At 56.0% G+C, this 24519-nt stretch overlaps 2 protein-coding genes across 11 annotated transcripts; one reads left to right on the forward strand and one right to left on the reverse strand.

The window, feature by feature from the left end:
- Positions 1 to 248: 248 nt before the first annotated feature.
- On the reverse strand, positions 249 to 10504 carry TWF2 (twinfilin actin binding protein 2). Of its 2 annotated transcripts, XM_041764478.1 has the most exons (9): positions 10347 to 10504; positions 6281 to 6358; positions 3838 to 4016; positions 3365 to 3460; positions 3050 to 3154; positions 2781 to 2906; positions 1505 to 1655; positions 1225 to 1346; positions 249 to 830 (listed from the first exon to the last, which is right to left on the reverse strand). In XM_041764478.1, the coding sequence occupies exons 1-9, from the start codon at positions 10369 to 10371 to the stop codon at positions 663 to 665; spliced, it is 1050 nt and encodes a 349-aa protein (XP_041620412.1). In that variant the 5' UTR covers positions 10372 to 10504; the 3' UTR covers positions 249 to 662. The 2 variants fall into 2 exon arrangements, with proteins under 2 accessions (XP_041620412.1, XP_041620411.1); XM_041764477.1 differs by lacking the exon at positions 10347 to 10504 and having other exon boundaries at positions 6281 to 6837.
- Positions 10505 to 10684: 180 nt separating this feature from the next.
- Positions 10685 to 24100, forward strand: PPM1M (protein phosphatase, Mg2+/Mn2+ dependent 1M). Of its 9 annotated transcripts, none has more exons than XM_041764000.1 (11): positions 10685 to 11300; positions 18412 to 18576; positions 20268 to 20391; positions 20532 to 20786; positions 21232 to 21344; positions 21706 to 21790; positions 21893 to 22011; positions 22161 to 22224; positions 22455 to 22562; positions 22705 to 22829; positions 23169 to 24100. In XM_041764000.1, exons 1-11 carry the CDS (start codon positions 11143 to 11145, stop codon positions 23311 to 23313), a joined length of 1461 nt encoding a protein of 486 aa, XP_041619934.1. In that variant the 5' UTR covers positions 10685 to 11142; the 3' UTR covers positions 23314 to 24100. The 9 variants fall into 9 exon arrangements, with proteins under 9 accessions (XP_041619934.1, XP_041619932.1, XP_041619933.1 ...); XM_041763998.1 differs by having other exon boundaries at positions 10687 to 11300; positions 22681 to 22829; XM_041763999.1 differs by having other exon boundaries at positions 10687 to 11300; positions 18418 to 18576; positions 22681 to 22829.
- Positions 24101 to 24519: the final 419 nt, after the last annotated feature.

The following is a 24519-nucleotide window of genomic DNA, read 5'->3' on the forward strand; positions in this document are numbered from 1 at the left end:
TCTCGGGCTGAGCGCCCATCAATGAGGTGACCCGTGTGAGTCCTGTGCCCCCACACAGATGGACACACACTGTCCCATCTGGCTCCCTTCCACCCAGCTGCCCTGGATGTCCCCACCTGTAGCCAGGAGTGCTGAAGCTCCACCTAGCAGGCTGAGAGGTCCCTTCTGACCTGAGAGGGGGCAGTTATATGCACAGGGCTTCCCAATTCCCCGGGCCAGACGTGACTTCTCAGGGTCAGATGCAGGTGTTGATTTAAAAATATTTTATTCTTTAAAAAATACAGCATTCAACCATCTTATCTTTCAGTGACCCCCTATCCCAGCCCTGACTGAACCCACTCCTGTGTCCAAAGGCTCCTGGGCTGTGCTAGGACCCCTGGGGGGAAAGCTCATTCCAGGCTTCCTACCCAGCCCCCTTGAGCCAGCCAGGCAGGGTTCCCAGACCCCCTTGGGCACACAGATGAGAGGCAGGGACACCAACAGGGGAAGGTCACAAAATTCCAGCCCAGTGGCCTTCAGAAGCTGCAAGAATGTTCTGTCACCAGCCCTCCTGCCCCACAGGAAGCAACCCTCCCCTGGAGCCCAGGCTGGGAATGAGGCAGGTGGCCGGGAGCAGTGGGACGCACACAGTCCACACGCCGGCACAGCTCAGGTCCGGCCACCTAGCTGTCATCCCCATTCTCGCCAGGGCCGCGGATGAGGCGCTTGTGACCCCGCTTGCCCCCTGGGCCCTTGGGCTTGGCGAAGGCCTGCTTGAAGGCATGTTGTTTGGGGTGCACCTCGTCGTAGAGGAACTCGGCTGTCAGCTCCGTCCCATCGCCAATCTCAATCTGCATGGGGCAAGGCAGTGGTCTGGTGGGGCCCTGACACACATCACCCTTGGCCACCCCTACTCCTGGGGCACCCCCTTGACCTCTCACATTCCAGCCCTGGGGTCTTCTCCCAGACTCCCCACCTGGAATGCCACCCCTAGCAACACAGTTGAGGCCTGCTGCCCTGCACGCCTTGGCGACCCCTGCCTGCCTTCCATACCCAGGGAGAGGAGACTCATGGGTGGCCCAGGCTAGGGCTTGTCCATGCCACCAGTCAGCTGGCCTCATCCCCATCCATCTCCCATGGCAATAATAACCCCTGCCCTACCACTGCCTTGGGACTCCAGTGCCCCATGTGAAGGGTGGTGTTACAGGCCCCTGGGAGGTTAGGCTCTGGGGAATGGGCACCCACCTTCTTGGAGATCTCCAGCTGGAAGTCCTGCTCCACAGAGTCGAGGAGGCGACTCTTGCAGCTGGAATAGAGCATGCGCTCCTTGATGCTGCACTTGTACCCCGGCATCGAGTAGATGAACACTGGCGGGGGTGGGGGTGGGGCAGGGAGGGGAGACGGGGAAGTGAGCTGAGGCTGGGAGACCTGCTGACCCAGGCCCCTTGCAGCAAGCCCACTCAGCTGTAGGCCAGTGCCATTCCTGTCCAGACACAGGTGTGGGAGCCCTGCTGTGGCCACTCACCCACAGACTCGAGGGGGTCACCCTCATGAGTATGCTTGTAGAGGAAGAAGTGGTAGCGGGCAGCATCTCGGGGAACCCTTGAGGGCAGCTGGGCCACTTCCGTGGGCTCTGTGTGCACCAGCTCAATTGTCTCCCGCTCCAGGTCCAGCTTCTGCCAAGGGCAAGGGGAGATGTGAGAACGTGAGCCAGGGAGGACCTGGGCCCACTCTAGCAAATAAGAATTTCCCGAGGTGACAGGCAGAAGCCAGGGCAGAGACCATCTATGGTCCCCCTCTATCAGGACTCCCTGCCCCGGTGGCTGTCCTGCCATGGGGGGTTCCCTGTGAAGAGGTCACACCTGGGCCCCTACCTCTGCCCCTTTGAAAGCTCTCCGCTGTAAGAGGAAGTCCCACCAAGGGCAATGGACAGGACAGGGGGAGGGCCTCAACCTGAGGAGACACCACTATCAGGCTGGCCTATCCTCAACAGTGATGCTTCTGGGAGGCATATGGGGAGCCATTCTGTTTGGTAGGGGAGGCATGGGGCACCTGGTGGGCTTAGTCAGTGGAGCATGTGAGTCTTGATCTCAGGGTCTTGAGTTGAAGCCCCATATTGGGTGTAGAGCTTAAAAAAAAAAAAAAAGAAGAAAGAAAGGACAGGGGCACCTGGGTGGCTCTGCAGGTTAAGTCAACTTTTGATTTTGGCTAGGTCATGATCTCATGGTCATGGGATGGAGCCCTGTGTTGGGCTCCACACTCAGCAGGGAGTCTGCTTGAGATTCTTGCTCTTCCTCTTTGTCCTTCCCCCACCCCTGTTCATGCCCACCAGCTCTCTCAAATAGAGAAAAAAATTTTAAGAAGTAGAAAAAAAGGGGAAAGCCTTGCCCCTGGGTCAGGAGCCCCTGCCTGAGGAGAGGGGGTAGCCAGGGGGCTACAGAGGGTGTCCTGGACAGGCAGGGGCTCAGGTCTGAGGGGTCAGCATGAACTCTGGGATGAGTGTGTGTGTGCAGTGAGGAGTGCAGGGTGAGGGACAGTGGCTCATGGATGTCCCTGTATGTGAGCAAGGACAGGGCAAGGCAGGGGGACACAGCGCATCTACTACATGTGGTGTCTGCACCCCCAGTAGGAACACGTCGGGACAGGGGAAGGGGCAGGGGACAGTACATTCCCACAAGTCCAGGGGGTGGGGGTGAGGGGTGCAGGGTGCTGATGTGCGCAGACTTGGGGCACATACACATCTGTACATGTGTCCAAGCACGGTGGGGCCACAGTGCACCTGCAGCAGTGGGGGCACCCACCAGCTGGATGTAGTTGACGGCCTTCTGTTTGAGCTGCTGAAGTGCCCTCTGGGCCGCTGGCTGCAGCGGGAAGTTGAGGCCCTGCAGGGTCTGGTGCTTGCTCTCCACGCTGATCTCTGTCTTCACCTGGGGGCGGGCAAAGAGTGACTCAGGCCCTGACCTGCCTGCCCAGGGTGGGGCCTCCTGGAGCACAGGCCCCACGGGCTGGGCTACTGTGACCTGGGGGGCCTCAGGCTGGGACTTCTGCCCACGCGGTCTGGTGCACTCACCTCATTAATACGGATCTGCTGAAGCTCTCTCTCAGCCGACGTCAGTGGGGCGGGTGCTGCACAGGACGACAGATGCTTCTGGTACCCAGCAAAGGAGAGGTCGTCCTGGCCAGTGGGTGCAGAAGTATAAATGGGCTCCTTGGGGTGGGCTGGAAGAAGCCCATTAAGCACCCCAGCTTACAGCCCCTGGACTCTCCCAGCCCTCCCCACACCTCCTCACGCTTGGCACCCACTTCCTGTGTGACCCTGCGTAACATCCCCTACTCTGTGGGCCAGTGATTCTGGCCTGGTGGAGGCTGGCCTAAGGGGGCCTACCTTCACAGTCCCAAAGAGCTCATCCTTGATGTGGCCGCCCCCAAACTCCTTCTTCACTGTGGCCCGTGTGGCCGCATACAGCATCTTCAGCCGCACCTGAAGGGCAGGAGCCAAGCCGTGAGACCCCTCCAGGCAGAGCTGTCTCTCCAAGTGCAGGCAGGAGCCTTTGCGTTGGGACCAGGTCATGGCTTTGCATCCATATACCCAGCAGGGGGCGCGGCACAGTGCTCGGATGTGTTGAGGTGGAGCCCTCTCCACTCTGACCTCTCTGCCTCCAGAGCCAGGCTGAGGTGGCTGGGAGGCCTCTGGGAGATGCCAGGCTCAAGCCCGGGCCTTGCCCTCTCTTAGACTCTAGGGCAGGACCTGGTGCCTACCCCCTCAGGCTCCCTAGGGCAGGGGACTTTGTTGTCTTGCTCAGAGCCAGCTTCCCCACACCCCTGACCTAGGGGTTGGACGGGGTCCCCAGGACTCACGGGAGAATTGTCAGGTGACCAAGCAAGGAAGAGCCACTCGAAGCCCTGGGCATTCTGTGAGTCCAGGCGGTAGAGCAGGTAACAGGGCTCCTGGGCGTCCAGTAGTGGCAGCACGGTCCTGTCATAGTCCTGGTCCCAGCAGCCTGCCAGCTCCCGTGAGGCACCCAGCACAAGCTGCTCTGGGGGCAGAGGCCGGGTGAGCCAGGGAGTAGCCATCTCCCATACCCACCCTGACTGTGGGCCTCCTCGGCTGTGGCTCAGCTCTGCCGGCCACTCCACCACCTTCCCCTGGAGCCCCCAAGTCTCTGAAGGATGAGGCTATGTGACTGAATCTGTGAATGAGTAAATTAATGAACAAGGGTGCAAAGCTGCCAGCTATACAGACGCACACACGTGCATCCACAGAAACGGCCTCGAGAATGTGCCCACGGATGACCAAACACCAACACCCACAAGATGTGTGGTTGTGTTGCCCACAGCAACCAAAACGTGGTCCCCTCCCAAATACCCACACACTCAGACCCATTCCACCCACACCTGCTCGGCACAGCCCCCTGTCCCACCTCCCGCTCCCCTCCTCCCTCTGTCTGAGGCTCCAGCAGAACCCCCACACACTCTTCTCAGAACAACTGTGTGAGGGAGGTAGGGTCCAGCCTCAGGCCCCAGGGACCTGCAGGAGCGAAAGCACATGTGAGAAGGATGGAGACGGGCACTCTGCCAACCTGTACTCTACTGCCACCAGCCAACCACGGTCCCCTCCCCCCAAAGTAACAAATGTCTTAGCATCCGGGGTGGACAGCCCTGCCACCTCCCTAGCTGGCACACAGTGGCTGAATGGGCCATTGAGGCTGGATGTACATCTGACCTATCCACCTACTGGGCCTTGGCTAGGCACCAACACCAGCCCAGATGTGCACAGGCCCAGGCTGGAGGAAGTACTGGGGCATGGGGTAATCACTGCCCGGCCAGGGGGAACCTGGCCACGGCCCTCCCGATGAGAGCAAGGAGCCCAGCTGTCTGGAGCCCAAGCATGTCAGGCCCACCAGCCCAGATGCCTCTTTCAGGCCTCGGCCTCCTCACCGATCCTCCCACTACTCAGATGGGATCAAGGGTGAAAAGCAGCAGGCACGGTTGGCCCAACAGCCTTGCCAACACGGTTTCATTTGTTGCCAACATTTTCAAAATGGGAAATTTACATCAGAAGTGGAATGGACATATTCTCTAGAAGGTGCTCAAGCTGCATTCGGTAGGGGGTAGGCTACCTGTCAAGGGGCCTGAACCTTCCTGGGGACTCCCAAGTGTTCCAAAACCCACAATGTAGAACGGAGCTAAGAGCCCACCCAGAGATCCCTCCTGCTAAACACCCACACAGATGCCCTGTCTGGGAGGCAACAGGGAGGCTGAGGGCTGTGGCTAACAAGTCCCTGTGGGGGCTGGGGCCTCTCACCCCAGGAAGTCCCTATTCTTGACCCACTACAGTGACCCTGACCTAGCCTCTGAGGGCATCTGAACTTGGGGACCCCAGCAAAACTTTGGCACTGAAGCCTGGGGTAAATTCTGGGTCTGGGCAGACCGACCCTGCTTCACACCAATGCAATGGGGTAAAAAGTCAGCTGAGCACCACGCCTATGTGGGGAGCTCCCCAAAGAGCTCACAGCTGTTGGCTACCAAGGCCTGGAAGGATTCACACTCCCAGTGTCTGTCCCCTCACCTACACGGACAACCCTCAGCAAGAAGGGAAGGGGGAAAGGAGGAAGTGTCACTACCAAGCCTCACTCTAGTCCTCTACCTCCTCACACCCTACCCCCACTTCAGGCCTCAGCTCAAGCTCCCCACCCGCAATCCCTGTATGCTGAGCACCCACCCTGCGCCAGCCTTGGGTTCCCAGCATCCAGGCCAAGGCCTGGCCAAGCCTGGAATCCCCTGATCACGCTCTCAAAGCAAGCTGGGCATGAGTCCCTTTGCCCTGTTGCAGGGGCACTTTCCAAGGGCAGGGCCCCTGGCTTCTCCTTGGGACTACCCCCAGCCAGCAAAGAAGCCAGGCCAGCCTGCCGATCACAGAGGGAGGTGAGTGGCACTCGCCACATGGGGCAGTGCCTGGCCTCACTGATCCCCTGACCCCATGGCCAGCCCAGCATCCTGACTAGGCCTCTGACCCTTACATAGTCTCTGGAAGGATGGACAGGACCCCTGAGCAGGGCTCTCTTTGCTGTCACCCCAGCTTTTAATTCCTGCTCTGTGTAACAGGGGTAATGATCATGCCCACCTCCGATGCTCTTCTACAAGACACCTCCCATCCCCAGACGGAGGCAGTGAGGTCCTGAAGGCGCTGGAGGCAAAGGTCTAAACAACTCCCAGAGAAGCAGCTAGGGCCAGTGCACCCCAACCCATTGCCACCTGCCTTTGCCCTCACCCATTAAAGGGGGCAGTAAGGGGCACTCACCATCCTCGATGACGACTTTGATGAGCCGGACAGAGCCAGCCCGTGCCTTGGCGAAGAACTCCTTCAGCTCCTCGGTGGCTACGAGAACAAGAAACATGGTGAAGGAGGAGAGAGCAGAGTGATCAGGGCGGACAGGGATACATTCAGGGCCTGCCTCCGGCCTGTGGGGTCTGCCGGTGGAGCCGGGAGCCGGGTTAAATACAGCCCCCCATGTGACTGGGAACCTGACACGGCCCACAGACATAAGCTCCCAAATTTAGCCAACAGTGTGGCCTGTTGGCTGAGATAGCTCTGGTAACAGGGTAGGCGGGGATGGGCCAGGCCACTCAAGGAACAGGCGGGCTCCGGGACGGGCCAGGCCTACCACAGCCCCCGCCTGTCCCCTGCCCCCAGGAAAGCCCAACACTGACCGGCCTGTGACACTTGCAGCTCTGTCATATCCACAAACACAGAAGACGTGAACAAATGCCCCCACTGTGTGTATGTCCATGAACACATACACAGTCACACACACACACATGCACACGTGCGTCCCCTGTTGTGTATGCCATCGGATACCTACTCAGTCCAGCCAGCGTGTCTGAACGTAACAAATAAACATAATGTGACAGAGTGGAGTAGAAATGAAAACACTCTCACACATGAAAACACACTCAGCTGGTCAAACATAAACGGATGCACATATTTAAAGACACAAACATGGGGATCCCTGGGTGGCTCAGCAGTTTCGCGCCTGCCTTTGGCCCAGGGCACGATCCTAGAGACCCAGGATCGAGTCCCCTGTTGGGCTCGCTGCATGGAGCCTGCTTCTCCCTCTGCCTGTGTCTCTGCCTCTCTCTCTCTATCATAAATAAATAAGTAAATAAATAAATAAATAAATAAATAAATAAATAAATCTTAAAGAAAAAAATAAATAAACACACAAACATGGGCAGCCCGGGTGGCTCAGCCCTGGGTGGCTCAGCAGTTTAGCCCGGCCTTCAGCCCGGGGTGTGATCCTGGAGACCCGGGATCGAGTCCCACGTTGGGCTCCCTGCACAGAGCCTGCTTCTCCCTCTGCCTGTGTCTCTCTCTGTGTCTCATGAATAAATAAATAAAATCTTAAAAAAAAAACACACACACACACACAAACATACACGGACAAAGTCTCCAGAGTAACAAACACATAGGCCTGCACACCTGGACCCAGCATATAACCTATCGGCCTCACCCTGAGAGGCTGGGAGCCCAGCCCTAGCACAGCCCTGCCACGGGCAACAAGTCCCCAGCCCTTAGGCAGTCCAGAAGGCTCCCAGGTGAGGAAAGGCAAGTGGGAACCCTACAAAACAGAGCCTCTCTTGGTCCTTGGGTCACAGAGCTGGAAGGTGGCAGCCAATGACCAAGGACCTGAGTGCAGAGGTGAGGACCAGGGATGTTACAGATCTACCAGTAGTTCAGAGGCAGAAACCAAAGTCCAAGTGGGGAAGGGCCCGCCTCGGGTCTCTAGGTGCACAGGGCCAGGCCAGCATGACCTTGAGGCTACCCAGGGGTCAGGAGAATTCTGCAGGAACACAGCTGGAGGGCTGAGGTCAGAGAATATTTATAGGGCCCAGACTAGCCAGCTTGGGGGGGGGCGGGGAGGATGGGGGCCCTTTAGGAAAACAAACTCTGGTCATGTCCTCAGGGGCCCCTCAGGCAGGGTGACCCTGAACCTGAGATCTCAGGCTGTATACTACCCTCTATGGCTGCTGGGCAAGCAGGGTCCTAACCGAGTACCGAGTACTGTGGCATAAAGGACACCCAGCCCCACTGGGCCAGGACAGAGCTGCCTACGAGCAGACCCCAATAAAGTCCCTGCGGGTAAAGCCTGGGTCTCCACCTTTCCCATAGCTGTGTGTGACCTCTGACCTTGCTGAGCCTCAAATTCATCTATACTGTGGAGCTAATACTCCCAAGCTGCAGAAAACCGAGCTGAGGAATAAATGGGGGGGGGAATGCTCAGTAATGGGGCCTCTATGAATAACAATTGTTAAATTTTGTTATTGTAATGATGGTGGAACAGGCTGTGCTGAGTGGCCCTTTCCACCTGCTCAGACCTTCCAGGAGGGAAAGCCAAGAAGCTCCCCTAAGGGAGAGGCTGCCACACCCCTTCTAGAGTTACTAGGACAGAGTGACACCCCAGTAGCAGAAGAGACATCCCCCTCCATGACTCCTCAGCCACCATCAATAATCCAGAGGCCAGGCTTGGGACACCTGAGCCTCTCTCATCAATGATTCATGCTCTCCCACCTCCCTGCCCCTGCCTCTGCTGCCCTGCCCACCCTCTATCCAGGTGAGCCTCAAGTTACAAGTACACCGCCCCTCCCCAGCACCCCTGTCTCTGGCCCTGCTCTGAGGTCACTGGATCCACACCTATGGCCATGACTGGGCTGGCATCTGGACATCTAGGGCAATCGATCTCACCTGCCATCTCCCTTGGCCAGAAAGGGGAAGGAGTAGGCTGCTCATAGGCAGTAGGGCTGGGGCAGCCCAGTCCCCAGTGATCCTCTAGGCAGGCCTGTCTCACCACGTGGGAAGTGAAGGAGTGAGGCAGGGCCTTGGCCACAGGACCTGTCTGTCCTGAGCAGGGAGGAGGGGCCCTAACTTCCGATCCCCTCTCAGATGGTGGCAGCAGCAGTGACCAGACAAAGGGGAAGGAAGGGGCAGGTCCAGGGGGTGGCTGTTCCCTTCTGTGGGGCTGAGTCACCCTCCAGCTCCCCCAGCTCCTTCTGGAGAGGCTGGCCCACCTGATAGGAGGCTGGCCTTGACCCAGACCCTTGCCTTTTTGGTCTTGTGGGGTGGGGCCAGGGAAACCCTCTAGCTGGTCTAGCCACCAAGCAGCCACGAAGACCACAAGCCAAACTGAGATCCAGGCAGTCAGGCTGGTCGATGGTGGTGGTGTCCCTAGGCTGAGGATCCTGATGTGGTGGGAGGAGTGGCTGATGGCCAAACCACCAAGCTGTCTGTTGTCTGGGCAAGCAGCCTGGGCCTTTCCCACAGGCTAGGCAGTCCTCCCAGTCCAGTGACAGAGGGGGACACTCAGACCCAGGTAGGGTCAGGACACCTGGCTCCTGGCCACTGCTTCTCCCCAGCCTGTGTAAAGAGGAAACTAGTCCCTTGGGGGAGGGGGTGATGCTCTAGGCTGGAGAAGCTTGGGGTAGGGGGCATTGGCCAAGAGGCTCTGTAGCCAGGACCATCCCTCACAAACCCCTTATCTGGACCTTCTTTTCTGCCTCCAGCCTGGAGCTGGGACTTTCCAACCCTGGCTGGAGCAGACACAGGAGATCAGAGTGGAAAATGGTAGGGAGGTCAGAGGTCAAGGTCATATTGGCAACTCTCCCCATCCCACTCTGAAGGCCCTATTCCAGGTTTTCCATAGTCTAGCTTGCTCAAATGTGTGAGGGTCCTGGGAGGAGCCAAAGGTCAGGGACCCTTCCTCACACAGACACAAACCCATACAAGCCATGTACAGACACATCTAGTTTGTGCATCTGCGGTAACAAATGCACACTGAGATGTGCCCCAACTGTGCACACACACACACAGACACCCACAGACATGTGCGCCTAGTCACAAAACACTGATCCCTAAAGATGGTTCCATTGCAACAGTGATCATTCGATCAGCTATCAGTGCATATGCATGAATGATTCCATACACAGTCACATCCAGATGTGCAAACACAGCACTGTACACAGAAGACAAGTGCACATGCGTGCACACTCCCCCAGATGTGCACATCCGGTACACCCACCCCCCAGAAAGGAACAAAAATACATAGATGGGCACACACAGGCACATCCACCCCCAGATGGGCACACAGATATTTCCACTCCAGCTGTGTGCCTGCATGTACACCCACTCCCAACCATGCAGAGTGAGTCGCACGCCCCCAGATGTGCCCACCCCGGGCGACCTGCGGCTGCAGAAGAGAACAGGAAGCTTCCCCAGGCTGCTGCCCGGGAGGGGAGAGGGGCTGAGCGCCAGGGAGGGGGCGCAGCCCGAGCGGAGACCCTCGGCCCCCGGCCCGCCCGCCGTCTGCGCTCACCGTGGATGCCCGTCTGGTGCGCCATGGCTCCGTGCCGCGCTCCGCCCGCGCCCTCAGCGCCCTCCGCCGAGCCCTGGACCCGCTCCGCTCGCCCGGCCCCGGAGGAGGAGGAGGATGTGGCGGCGGCCGCCCAGCCTCGCGCAGCTTCCCGGGCGGTGCCGCAGGACCCGGCCCAGCGCGCCCCGCCCCCGCCGGGCGAGGCCGGGAGGGGGCGGGAACCGGGGCCGCGCGTGCGCGCTCCGTGCGCCGAGAGCCGGGCGGGGTGGGGGGGGGAACTCCCGCCGGGAGGCGGTCGGGTGCTCGCGCGCCTGCGCGTGCCTCTGGCTGGAGGAGAACAGGGCCTGCGTGTGGCCGAGCGTGCGTGGGCGCCCGCGGGCGGGTGTGTCTGCGCGCCCTGAGCCCGGGGGGCCGTGGCTGCGGCGCGCCCCGTGTAGGCGCCCCGAGACAGGTGGATTTCGGTGCGGGGGGGATTCGCGCGTACCCCCACTTGCGGCCGGGAAGGGGGTTCGCGTGCCGATATGCGCGCGTGCGGTTGGGCCGCATCCCTTTTCCTAGAGAACGTTTTCTGAGCGCCTCCTGCGAAGCACCCACCGGCGCCTGGAGGCTGGCCTGGCCGCAGGCCCTGCCCTGCTGGTGGGAGTCAGACTGACCCGCCTGGTACTTAGCAGACGAACCTGTGGCAGCGAGGGCCCTGCCCCGAGAGCAGGCAGCCACCAGGAGGAGGTGAAGCTTGGTGGAGACCTGGAGATCAGCCTAGTGGAGTGGAGGGGAAAGTTTTCTGAGAAGAGGAAACTACATGTGCAAAGGCCCAGAGGTTGAAGGAGAGCTTGGCCAACGAGGAACTTCCCAACTGCTCATCAACTTCAAGCTCCATACCCAGCCCTTTAGCCTTTTCTGGCAACAGCCCTGCTGTTACTGGCCAATCAACATAATGTATGTATCTTCCAGGCCAAGGTGAGTCAGAGGAACACGTGACCCCAGTCACTCCAATCAGAACCTGTCCCAGACTTTGGCTGGGAAGACTGGGAAGGAGGCCACGTTTTGGGGCTGGGCTTGCTGAGAATTAATGATGGAGTGTGGGGCCTGCCTGGTGTGGGGCTCTAGCTTGAGCTCCCTGCTCACTGTCCCTCTACCCTAACGCTGAGTGAGTAATATTGCACCCTCTGTGTGCCCCAAGCCCTGGATTTCTCATTTCCTGATAGTCCAGCAAATGCAACATTGAAGGAATTTTTCTCCTCTTTTCTTTTCTTTTTTTTTTAAGAGAGGGAGGTGGGGGAGGGTGGGGTAAAGAGGAGAGAGAGAATCTTAAGCAGTTCAATGCCTAGTGCAGAGCCCAAGGCCAGACTTGATTCCACAACTCTGAGATCATGACCTGCGTGGAAATAGAGAGTTGGTCGCTTAACCCACTGAGCCACCCAGGTGGCCCGAAAATTTTTCTTATGTTCCTGTGCACACCCTAAGGACGGGGCCTGTGTGGTGTGCTCACATTGGCCACCCCAGAACTCACAATGGAACATTAAAACTGGCCTCATGGACTGCCCTTGGGAGAATAGCTCATAGGCACATCCCCAACTCAGCCCTGCCACAGTGCAGATGGGACCAGCCACACAGAGCCAGCAGTTACATCAGCTCTCAGACCTGGCTACTTCCAGGGAGCATTTGGCAATTCCACAGAAGCCTAAGAGCCTCAACTTCTTGGAAATAGGAATTAGCCAAGAAAACAGATTAATGAAAAATGATAATGTTATGTTCCCTGTAGCAATGTCTAGCATGGGATGAACTGTAATTCCTTAACTGTATGGTCTCCCCTGTTGCCTGGCTAACCCCTGCCTGCATCATTCCCTTTGTGTTTATTGTTGCCTGATATATATATTTATATACTTATTTGTTTATTGTCTTCCCTCTACCAGTAGTTAAGTTGTTGCCCTTGCTTTATCCCCAACACCTAGACAGTGCCCAGCATTGGTAAGTATTCAGTAATATCTGCCAAATAAACGAGTGAACAGTTAGTCTTGGGGCACCCGGCTGGCTCATATAGTAGAGCACAGGACTCTTGATCTCAGGGTCGTGAGTTTGAGCCTCTTGTTGGACCTAGTGTTTACTTAAAAAAAAAAAAATTAGAGTCTTTATGTTACACCCTTACTATGTACTGGGCACATTGATTTAGTCCTGATGACAACCCTATGAGGTAAGTGTTATTGTCTCTCTCTTACAGTTGAATCTGAGGTTGGGAGAGATGAAGTGATGTGATGCAGGTCACAAGGTAGTGAGTATCCCCAGGAACCTTAGCTACCTTTACTCAAGACAATGGAACAATCAAAGGTTGAGAAATTCTGTTGGGCAGTGGTCCTTGTGCCTTCCATCAGTTGTCTCATACCTCAGTGATGAGAATTTGACCACAGAAGGAAACTCCTTGGGAGACCAGGGTTCAAACCTGGTCCTGCTCAGCTTTACAGCCTGGGATGCAGGCAAGGAGCCCGAGGCCTAGCAGAGTGCCCAGACTCCATCTCTGGCTGAGATCTGGTTTCAGACAGAAAGATGAGAAAGCTGCACACAGCTCCTCACATGAGTCCAGGATGAACACAGTATCCAGGAACAAGTTGGTTGCTCCTTTCTTTCTGATGTTTCTCAACACAGAGTCAGCCACTGAAATTATTAGAACATACTGTTGTTTTCAGGTGGATCAAAGGTTTAAATGTTTTTTTTTTAAGTGAACTATAAAAATACTGCAGAAACAAAGGAAAAATTTTGTAGAATCTTGGAGTGAAGGAAGCCTTCTGAGTATGTCACGAAACTCAGCATCCATAAAAGAAAAGAATTGGAAGAAAACTGATAAATTCATTTACATTAAAAATTAAGTCTATATGGAAAAAGCCACCATCAAAGCCAAAACACAACAAACTGCAATTGGCTACAAACAACATATGTGTAACTCACTTCAAATTAAAGAGCTCTGGGGCACCTGTGGCTCAGTCAGTTGGGCGTCTAACTCTTGGTTTTGGCTCAGGTCATGGTCTCAGGGTCAGGGGTCAAGTTCCAAGTTGGGCTCCCCACTTGGGGAGTCTGTTGGGGATTCTCTCTCTGTCTGCCCCTCTCCCCTCTCTCTCCCTCTAAACAAACAAACGAATAAATAATAAATAATAAATAAAATCTTGGGATCCCTGGGTGGCTCAGCAGTTTAGCACCTGCCTTCGGCCCAGGGCATGATCCTGGAGTCCTGGGATCGAGTCCCGCATCGGGCTCCCTGCGTGGAGCCTGCTTCTCCCTCTGCCTGTGTCTCTGCCTCTCTCTGTGTGTCTTTAATGAATAATTAAATAAAATATTTTTTAAAAATCTTAAAAATAAATAAAGAGCTCTCATAACTCAATAAGAAAAAACCCCAATGACTCACTAAGAAACTGGGCAAACTATCCAATACAAATAGGTCTCTCAGAACTATGGAAAATTGGTTATCCTTTCTTACTAAGTGAAAATCAAACTAGATTTACATATCTTTATAGGGAAAGATTAAAACGTTTAATGAAAAACTGTGATGGTCAAATGATAGGAAAATAGGCTGATGGGAGAGTAAAGCAGTGCAACCTTCATGTAGGACAATACAAAATTGTAAATAAGTATGCCCCCCTTTTATGACTTGAGGTGAAATTCACTTAACATGAAATTAACCATTTTAAAGTGATCAAGTCAGTATGTTCACTAGGCTGTGCAACCACCATCTCTAGCTCTAAAACATTGTCATCATTCCAAAAGAAGACTGTATTCATTAAGCAGTTACTCCCCATTCCTCCCTCCTCTAGACCCTGGCAACCACCAGTCTGCTCTGTTCCATGGATTGACCTATTCTGGATATTTCATATGAATGGAAGTATAAAACATGTGACCTTTTTTTTAAAAAAAAATTATTTATTTATTTATTCATGAGAGACACAGAGAGAGAGGCAGAGACACAGGCAGAGGGAGAAGCAGGCTCCATGCAGGGAGCCTGATGCGGGACTCAATCCTGGGACGCCAGGATCACGCCATGGGCCAAAGGCAGACACCCAACCGCCGAGCCACCCAGGCGTCCCAACATGTGACCTCTTTATATATGGGTTTTTTTCACTTAGTGTAATGCTTTGGAGGTTCATCCGCATTGTTGCATGTAGCAGTACTTTGTTCTTTTTATGGCTGAATAATATTCCATTGCACGTATATACCACAGTTTGTTGATCTATTCACCCAGACGATGGAAATTTGAGTCGTCTCCGCCTTTTGGCTATTGTGAATACTGCAGCCATGAACATCAAATGCCTTTAACCTAACAATTCCATTACTAGGGACTGATCCTACCAATACACCCCCACAAAAAACTAAACAATCTATACGTCTGTCACGGAGCGGCTAGCTATATAAGGTCTGCATTTTTGCGGAGACCACTCTGTAGCTTTAACAATAAGGCAGCTCTTCAAGGACTAATACTGAAAGGTAGAGAGGTATCTTTTATGAAAATTTCAGGTTTGGGTTTGGCATAGAGTAGGCTATATCATTTGTGTAAAGAAAAAGAGGGACGAATACAAAAAAAAGAAAAGAAAAAGAGGGACACCTGGGTGGCTCAGTGGTTGAGCGACTGCCTCTGGCTCAGGGTGTGATCCTGGAGTCCGGGGATTGAGTCCCACATCGAGCTCCTTGCATGGAGCCTGCTTCTCCCTCTGCCTGTGTCTCTGCCTCTCTCTCTACGTCTGTCATGAATAAATAAATAAAATCTTAAAAAAAAAAAAGAGAGAGAGAGAGAGAGAGAGAGAGGAGGGGGATCCCTGGGTGGCTCAGTGGTTTAGTGCCTGCCCTCGGCTCAGGGCATGATCCTGGAGACCCGGGATCGAATCCCACGTCAGGCTCCCTGCATGGAGCCTGCTTCTCCCTCTGCCTGTGTCTCTGCCTCTCTCTCTCTCTGTATGTCTCTCATGAATAAATAAATAAAATCTTAAAAAAAAAGTTTAAAAAAAAAGAAAGAAAAAGAGAGGAGGAAAGACTTTACATAGACTTAATTTTTAAGTTATTTAAATTGAGATATGTGACATGTCACATTTGTATCAGTTTTAGGTATATAACAGTATTTAATATTTATGTATTTTGTGAAATGAGCACAGTAAGTTTAGTTAGCATCCATCACCACAGTTACAATATTTCTCTTGTGATGAGAACTTTTAAAATCTACTCTCTTAGCAGTTTTTAAATGTGCAATACAGCAGTATAACTACAATCACTAAGCTATAGATTACATCCCCAGAACTTACTTATAACTGGAAGTTCATACCTTTTGACCAGCTTCACCCATTTGGCCCACAACCACTCCCCACTTCTGACAACCACTTCTGTCAGTCTCTGTTTCTTTTTTTTTACTTTTTTTTTTTTTTTTCAGTCTCTGTTTCTACGATTTGGGATTTGTTTGTTTAAATTCCACATATAAGGGATGCCTGGGTGGCCCAGTGGTTGAGCACCTGCCTTCTGCTCAGGTCGTGATCCTGGGGTCCTAGGGTCAAAGTCCCATATCGGGCTCCCTGCGAGGAGCCTGCTTCCCCCTCTGCCTATGTCTCTGCCTCTCTCTGTGTGTCTCTCATGAATTTAAAAAAAAAAAAAAAGTATTCCACATATAAGTGAGATCATACAGTGTTCATCTTTCTCTGACTTATTTCATTTAGCATAATGCACTCAAGGTCTATTTGTGTTGTTGCAGATGCAGAGTTTCCTTCTTTTTTATGACTAATATTCCTGTGTATTTGTACACTATATTGTCTTTTTCCATTTGTCAGTGGACACTTTTGTTTTTTCCATATCTTAGCTATTGTGAATAATATTGCAGTGAACATGGGGGTGCACATATTTTCAAGATGTTGATTTCACTTTCTTCAGATAAGTACCTAGAAGTGGAATTGCTAGATCATATGGTAGTTCTATTTTTAATTTTTGAGGAACCTCCATACTGTTTTCCACAATGGCTGCAGCCCATTTATAGACCCACCAACAGTGCATAAGAGTTCCCTTTTCCCACATCCTTGCCAACACTATTTCTTGTCTCTAGGTAAAACAAAATAAAACAAACAAAAACAACTTATTTTTCTTGAATTTGCACAGAATACATGGCATCCCTGGAAGTGTCTACAAGAAACTGGTAATATTGGGTGTCTCCACAGGGAGAGGAACTGCATGGCCAGGGAGGGGATAGGGTTGTGGGCAGAGACTTGTTACTAAATACACTTTGACACCTTTTGAATTTTGTTTTTTTTTTTTAAAAGATTTTGGTTTTTTATTTTTATTTTTTTAAGTAATCTCTATGCCCAACGTGGGGCTTAAACTCACGACCGTGAGATCAAGTGGCACATATTCTACTGACTAAGCCAGGCTATTCTCATTGTGAGTGAGAAAAATGTAGCATAAAAATATTTTTCTTTAAAAAAAAAATCTTTCTTTTTTCTAAACTTCTTCCTCCCCACCTTCACATGCTGGCTGAGTTAACTTAGGAGAGGTGTCTGGCCAGGAGTGGGGGCACAAGCTTGGGTTCATTTGAACAGTCAGAAGGGTGTCAACTGGGGGGTGGGTGAGGAGTTGCATGGCCCCCTGGGAGGGCTCACCCCAGGAGTGAAGAGAGACCCACCCCAAGGAACGTCATCTACAATTTCAGACAACAGAAACGGAAGTGCCTGGAAACTTCTGGAGAAAGAAAAAGGCAAATGGCCAATCCAAAGGTCTGGGAACGAGAGGGGCACTGGATTGCCAAGCAGCAACGGTCAAAAGACAGTGAACAGACAAGTCAGAATTCTGAGCCAAAATATCAGTCGAAAAGCAAGGGCTTTTGCCCTATGTTGGACGTAGAGCTTACTTTAGAAAAGGGGGGGGGGGGGCTTTTGAGACCAGTCCTTTCAGACTTGCAAGGACTCAGGGATTTACCTTCCAGTCATCCTTTCTTGGAGAGTTACTAGAGGATGTGCTTCAGCAAAATGAGGTAGAAAACTAAGAGAGTCAGGCTTGGAGTCCAAGGAAGAATAGAGGTTCCCAGGAACCTAGAAGCCAGAGAAGCCTCTGTGGCACTGAACGAACACGCAGGCTGCCTTGGGACAGGGAGGATGGGACTGCCATAGGCTCCACAGCTACTCTGAGCAACAAATCACCTGTGATTCCTTAGGAGCTTCTCTGAATAGACTTTAGAGGACAGGACTCATCCCACCCAGTGGGTTGGAGGAATAGACTGTGTTGTTTTCTCTCATTTTAGACTTTAAAAACCTGAGCCATTGACTGGTAGGAATGAGGAGGTAACTCCACAGACTGAATTGGGTCTACCCCACCCTGGGTCCCTGATCCATTTCTGTCCCAATGAAAGGGCATAGCTCAGGTGTCCTTTGGGACGCTTTCTCTGACTTTGCCCCCACCGCCTTGCCAGTGGGATCAAGCACCATCCACCAGGACTTCACCGACAGAGCAGGGGAGACCATCTCCATTAGCAGATGGGGCCTGGGGCACACAGTGGGTTCAGTAAGTTATCTTACTGAGCCCAAGCCACTCTGGACTGGAGTCCTCTGAGGGAGGGGACGTGGCACACAGCTTCCTGTCTCAAGAACAGTCCTCCTTGGGCAGGGGGACCTCCTGATGGGGCAAGGCTAGCAGCCCAGAGGGAGTAGGGCCTGGTGAGAAGGCAAAGGTAGGGAATCCTCCTGCAGCTCTCCCTGGGGAGCCTGGGCTGAGGGCCTCAAGGACCTTGAGTTGGCAAGCCTGCCTTTTTGGAGGAGGAAAGGGGAAGAGAAATCCCTTGTGGGGAGTTCTGAGTCAGCTGAACCGTCATAATGGAAACAGCACACCCTGGACATCAAGACACTTCCCCTCTCTGGGGCTCAGAGTCCCCACTTATGAGACAGAAATAACAGTCCTCCAAGGAGTTGGGCGTAAGTGACAGACGGGTGACAGCACTCAGGTGCAGATGGGAAGGAAGACCCTGCTGCTGACCGCCCCCACCCCCACCGTGATCCCTAGTCAGGGGTTAAGAGACTGCGACATCTTCCCTCCAGCCAAGATGAAAGTCTTCTACTTCCCTTAGTTCCAGGTCTGAACTCTGGTTGGAGGCTTTTGGGGACCATGAATTCCTCTGCTCCACCAGCCACGAACACTACGGAAGACCCTGCTGTGTGCCCAGAGAGGACGTCTTGACTGGAGGGGCGGTGGTTTGGGAGGACGTCTCCGAAGTGGGGAGCAGCCTCTCGGGGTGAGGAAGGCCGGGGTGATCACCGCGCCCCATCTGGGGGCGGAGCGGGGAGAGATGGGGGCCGGAGGCCACCCGAGGGAGCCCTGTGCCCCGGGACTCTTACTCAACGCGCTGGCCCGACACCTCCAAGCACATCCTGTTCCGCCTCCCCCTTGCGCAAGGCTGGGGCCCGGCGGGAGGAGCCCGAGGCGGCGGCGCGGAACCAGGCTGCAGGCCCCCTGCGCTGCGAACGCCCCGTCACGTCGCCGGGAGGCCAGGGGCGCCCTCTCCCTCGCGAAGCCAGCGCCCCGCGCCTGCGGAGCAGCACCCGCCTGCTCGGGCGGCTGCGGGACGCGGCCAACGCCGCTTCGCCTCTCGCGGCCTCGGTTGTCTGGCCTGCGAAGTGGGCCTGCCTACGACCTCGGCTCCTCGGGGTCGTCACAGGCTCCGCCAGCCCGAGGGCGCCCCGGCCGCGCGCGCGCACCCCCGCAGGAGGCCGGAGTTTGGGGGCGTCGCCGGCCCCGCCCCGCCCGGCCCCGGCCCCGGCCCCGGCCCGCTTCCTTCTCCCGCCCGGGGCCCCGCGGGTAGCCCCCTGCCGCCGCGCCATGTCCGCCGGCTGGTTCCGGCGCCGCTTCCTGCCGGGGGGTCCGCTCCCCGCGCCGCGGCCGCCCCGACCGCGCGCCAGCCCCGTGCCCTACCGGCGGCCCCGCTTCCTGCGCGGCTCGGGCTCGGGCCCCGGCTCCGCCGACGCCCCGCGCCGCCCCGACGCCCGGCCAGTGCGCAGCCCTGCGCGAGGCCGCGCGCTGCCCTGGAACGCAGGCTACGCCGAGTGAGTGCCCGCCCCGGCCCCCTCCGCGCGCCCCCGGCCCCCTCCGCGCCCCCCCCCGGCCCCCTCCCCGCGCCCCCCCGGCCCCCTCCCCGCGCCCCCCCGGCCCCCGCCCGGGCCCCCTCCCCGCGCCCCCCCGGCCCCTCCCCGCGCCCCCCCGGCCCCCGCCCGGCCCCCTCCGCGCCCCCCCCCGGCCCCCTCCGCGCCCCCGCCCCCTCCCGCGCCCCCCGGCCCCCTCCCCGCGCCCCCCCGGCCCCCGCCCGGGCCCCCTCCGCGCCCCCCGGCCCTGCTCCGCCACCCCCGCGCTGGGCCGCCCCGGAGAACAGCCTAAGCCAAGCGAGCCCCCCCCCCAGCTCTGTGGCCACCTCCCTCCTGGCCTCCCCGGGGACCCTGGACAGCCCCCCCACCTCCCGCCCCTCCAGCCCCGGCCCCACCGCAGTCTCTTCTTTGGGACGCCCGCCGCCCGCGGAGAGGCTTGCGAGCCGGGGACGCCCTGCACCCCTGGGGCTCCCGAGACGAGGCGGGACCGGCTAGAGTTCCAGCCCTGGCGCTGCGGGCCTGGGAGCCCCCCTCAACCGCACCCTGGCTTGTGGCCCGTGCGTACGGGACAGGGACTCCGGCCGAGGCGGGGTGGAGGACAGGCGAGGGAGCCCCGGGTCTCCCCAGGCAGGAGGTAGGCTCCGGGAGGGGGGCGGTGCTGAGGCCGAGTTTCGCCTCACCCTGACCTTACTGAACAGTTAGGAGACTTACGCTGTGGCTGTGTCCGAGGCAGCAGGAGGGCTGTTGCCTCCGAGGTAGGGCTCCTCCTCCTGTGTACCGGCTCTGGTCTCTGCCCGTGGGGACGCGGGTGTGTCCCTGAGGGGTCACTGATGCTTACTGGCCTCAGGATCATCAACGCAGAGAAATCGGAGTTCAATGAGGATCAGGCAGCCTGTGGGCAGCTGTGCATACGGAGGTGTGAGTTCGGGGCGGAAGAGGACCAGGAGTGGCTGACCTTGTGTGCAGAGGAGGTGAGTACAGTGGGGCCCGCCCGGGGACCAGGACTTGGACCAGGACTGCAGGTTGAGGTTCTTGCTCTAGAGTCCCACTCTGGGCCAGGGGACAACTGGGGAAGCCAGGCATAGCCTGACACCAAGTCCTTCCTGTACAGTTCCTGACAGGTCATTACTGGGCACTGTTTGATGGGCACGGTGGTCCAGCTGCAGCCATTCTGGCTGCCAACACCCTGCACTCCTGCCTGCGCCGGCAGCTGGAGGCCGTGGTAGAGGGCATGGTGGCACTTCAGCCCCCCATGCACCTCAGCGGCCGTTGCGTCTGCCCCAGTGACCCCCAGTTTGTGGAAGAAAAGGGCATTAGGGCAGAAGACTTGGTGATCGGGGCTCTGGAGAATGCCTTCCAGGAATGTGTGAGTGTGGCCATTGGCTGGGGAAGGGGCCAGGGACCTGAGAGACCCGGGCTGTGGGGCATCCCTGCACACAGCGGTGGTCTCCTTGGATCTTTGCATTGGGAGGACAAGATGGGGTTGGCTTGTTAGTCGTGGTCATCGTAATCCCTCCCATTTATCTAGTACCTGGTGTGTGCTTGGTGCTTTTACATGCAGCATACCGTGTGCATCCTGCTGGTCCTTGGTGCAGGGCTGCTTTCCCTTCCTCAGTTCTGAACAGCACTTCTCTCCCTCCCAAGGGATACGTCTAGATCCTCCAACCACAGGGATCCCAGAGTCATAGCTAGACTTTGGGTTGGGACTGCCAGGCTTGTTGGTGGGGAAGTGAACTGTAGGGTGGGGACTGGGGACAGAGTGGTATGGTGGGCAGTGCAAGCAGCAGCTAAAGTGGCTCGCTTTACCCCAGGATGAGGTGATAGGGCGGGAGCTGGAAGCCTCAGGCCAGGTGGGCGGCTGCACGGCCTTGGTGGCTGTGTTCCTGCAGGGAAAGCTGTATGTGGCCAACGCTGGGGATAGCAGGTAAGAGCTGGAGGGCAGGCGGGCTAGGGCGGGCAGGTGGGCACCAGAGGCAGTGGGGACAGCGAAAGGGGGATGGAAGTGGAAGGATGGAAATGGGGATTGACTGAGTTGCTCATGTACCTGGCATGTCAGGTGTGAGTGGACAGCAGACGTCAGGGAAGGCAGACACCTCAAGGCCAGCCCAAGGGCTGAGCCGTTACTCTGCAGGGCATAGGTAGTCGTGGGGGGCTTTGAGCGAGGACTGGCATAGGCAGACCTGGTCCCTGGTGGCTGGAGGAGGGGCCGACAGGAGGGAGGCCATGAGCCAGGGTTGAGTCTGCCCCACAGACCTCTCCTCCCTCTCTTCCCCAACCCCATCCAGGGCCATATTGGTACGGAAAGATGAGGTGCGGCCCCTGAGTTCTGAGTTCACCCCAGAGACTGAGCGGCAGCGGATCCAGCAGCTGGTAGGTGCCTTTGGCAGAGGGAGGCTGTGGAGCCCTTGTGAGTCCAGGGCAACCAGAGGCCACCTGAGAGAGTCTGATCTGAGCATGACCTCCCTACCCCAGGCCTTTGTCTACCCTGAGCTTCTGGCTGGTGAGTTCACCCGGCTGGAGTTCCCCCGGCGACTGAAGGGGGATGACTTGGGGCAGAAAGTTTTGTTCCGGGACCACCACATGAGAGGCTGGTGAGCGACGTGGGGTAGGGAGACAGGGGGGAGCACCCTGGTGTCCAGGCCCCATGTGTGGCCTTGGGGCAGTCCTCTTCCACCGGGGTGGGGCAGGGAGACTAGGGGGTGGGCAGGGCTTGGGTTGATACTGGGTCTGCTCGTGGTAGGAGCTACAAGTGCGTGGAGAAGTCGGATCTCAAGTACCCACTGATCCATGGGCAGGGTAGGCAGGTCAGTGACTGGCCCTTTCTAAGAACCCCTCTTAACTAGCCCCCTGCGGAGGTGGGAACTCCTTTGTTCCTTGTTGGGGGCTGTAGCTGGGGTCAGGGATCCTGCTTCAAGGCTACGGGATGTCTATCCCTCCGCCCAGGGCACCTGAGGACCACAGTTCTCTTCTTCGTACTTTATTTGCATATTTGCTGGGACGGTTTGTGGTCACCTCATGTTTTCCTTGTTCCCAGGCTCGGTTACTGGGAACACTAGCCGTCTCCCGGGGCCTGGGAGACCATCAGCTCAGAGTCCTGGACACAAACATTCAGCTCAAGCCCTTCTTGCTCTCTGTCCCCCAGGTGAGCAGGCGGCAGCCCACACCAGCTTTCGTCTGCCCAGAAAGGCTGATGATGAGGCTGGCAGGAGCTGGGGGGGGGGGGGGGGGGAGTGTGAGGGATCCTCAGGCTTAACTTGCAGGTGACTGTACTGGATGTGGACCAGCTGGAGCTGCAGGAGGAGGATGTGGTTGTCATGGCAACTGACGGGCTCTGGGATGTCCTGTCCAATGAGCAGGTGGCACGGCTAGTACGGAGCTTCCTCCCTGGCAACCAAGAGGACCCACACAGGTACTGTAGCTTCTGGGGAACTGTCTGGTGCCAGCAGCAACACCAGGAAGTAGTTATGGCTGAGAAGACAGCGCTGATGATGAGCCCAGCTCAGGGCAGGTGGTCAGAGTGGGGCTGTCTCAAGCTTCTCTGGGGGGTGACTGTGGGCCTTCAAAATCTCTGGGTTTGGAAATCCCCAAAGTCCAACCTGTGGCCCTGCCATGCTAGTAACTTGCCCGGGTCCACAGCTGGACTACAGCGAGTCCCCGCATGTCCAGCCCTGCACAGCAAGTTCTCCCTGAGGGCTGCCTTGCCTCTTTCCTCTGGCTCCAAAGTGCATCTGTAGGATGATCCCCACAGGTTCTCGGAGCTGGCCAAAATGCTGATACACAGCACACAAGGGAAGGACGACGGTCCCACAGGGGAAGGGCAGGTGTCCTACGACGACATCTCGGTGTTCGTGATTCCTTTGCACAGCCAGGGCCAAAGGAGCAGTGGCCACTGAGGATTCAGACACCATATCCCAGAACCACTCTGGGGCCGGGTGTAGTCCCCATCCCCCCACCATGGCCAACAGCAGGCTGACCTGCCTTGCCCTGCCCCAGACACAATGGGTTGACCCCACCCCCATCCCCAGCCCATTTCAAAGAGAGCATTTATATGGGGCAGTCAAAGCTGGAAGAGTATGGAGAGAGTGCTGCTCCCCAGCTCCCCCCTTTGACAGGCAGGGCAAAAGTGCAAAATCAGTAACACCCCTTTACAGTATAGGAAACCCAAGTGGGGTTCCTCTGACAGGGTCTCAGCAGCCCAGTATTATTCCCAGATGGGCACAGCCAGACTAAGGGCATTGGTCAAGATTGCCAGGAGGGGCAGTAAAACCTGTTTGGATCCAGGTCTCCAACCCATGAATGTTAGGGTATTTACTCAATAACCCCCAAAGCCCATGCAGGGTGCCTTATGGAAAGCTGTGGATAGCCTATCTGCTGAACAGCCATCTTGTATAGCCCCCTTGGGAGAGACTGGACCAGGTTCCTGCCTTACCTCCTTCTGCCACTGGAGGTGAGGCACAGGCCCTGGGGCTAAAGTTGGGCACAATAGAAAGCAGCAAGAGGAGCCCCAGAGTTTGCTGAGCAGGGAATGTCCTCTGACCACTCCTCCCTGGCCCCAGCCCTGCCCTAGGCTAATGTCCCAACAATGCCTTTGGTTTTGTTGCTCCCCATCACCTATTATTAAATGTTTGTGTGCTGAATGGCCCTTGTGAACCATGAACTGCTGTAAAGCTTAGCATTGTACACTTTTTGCTCTTGTTTCTTTCCAAAGAATTGGCCTTCCCTCTGCCTTTCAAGTTTGCCTATAGTCAGGACTGCATTTTCTCAGTGAGCCTCCCTAGTTCCCAGCGTGGGGTGAGCCCCAGTGAGGGAACTGTGGTCCAGGGAACAGAAAAGTCTCTACCACCATCTGTGAGCTCTGGGCTTGATGTACCAGGAGTGCCTTTAACTTGGATTTGAATGCCAATTTCAATAAAGCAAGAATTAGCTGGAGACAAGTCACTCAGGGTTCCAGGGCTTGTTTGATGAGCAGCTGAGTTCTTACCTTCCCCACAAGACTATTAATACCTAGGACTTGTCAAGGCCCGGGTGCTCGGAAGCATTTGTTGAATTACAAGGTGACCACCTTTATGACCTCGGCCTCACACTCCTTCTTTAGTTTA

This window comes from Vulpes lagopus, chromosome 7 (genome assembly GCF_018345385.1).
Source record: "Vulpes lagopus strain Blue_001 chromosome 7, ASM1834538v1, whole genome shotgun sequence".
Taxonomy (NCBI): domain Eukaryota; kingdom Metazoa; phylum Chordata; class Mammalia; order Carnivora; family Canidae; genus Vulpes; species Vulpes lagopus.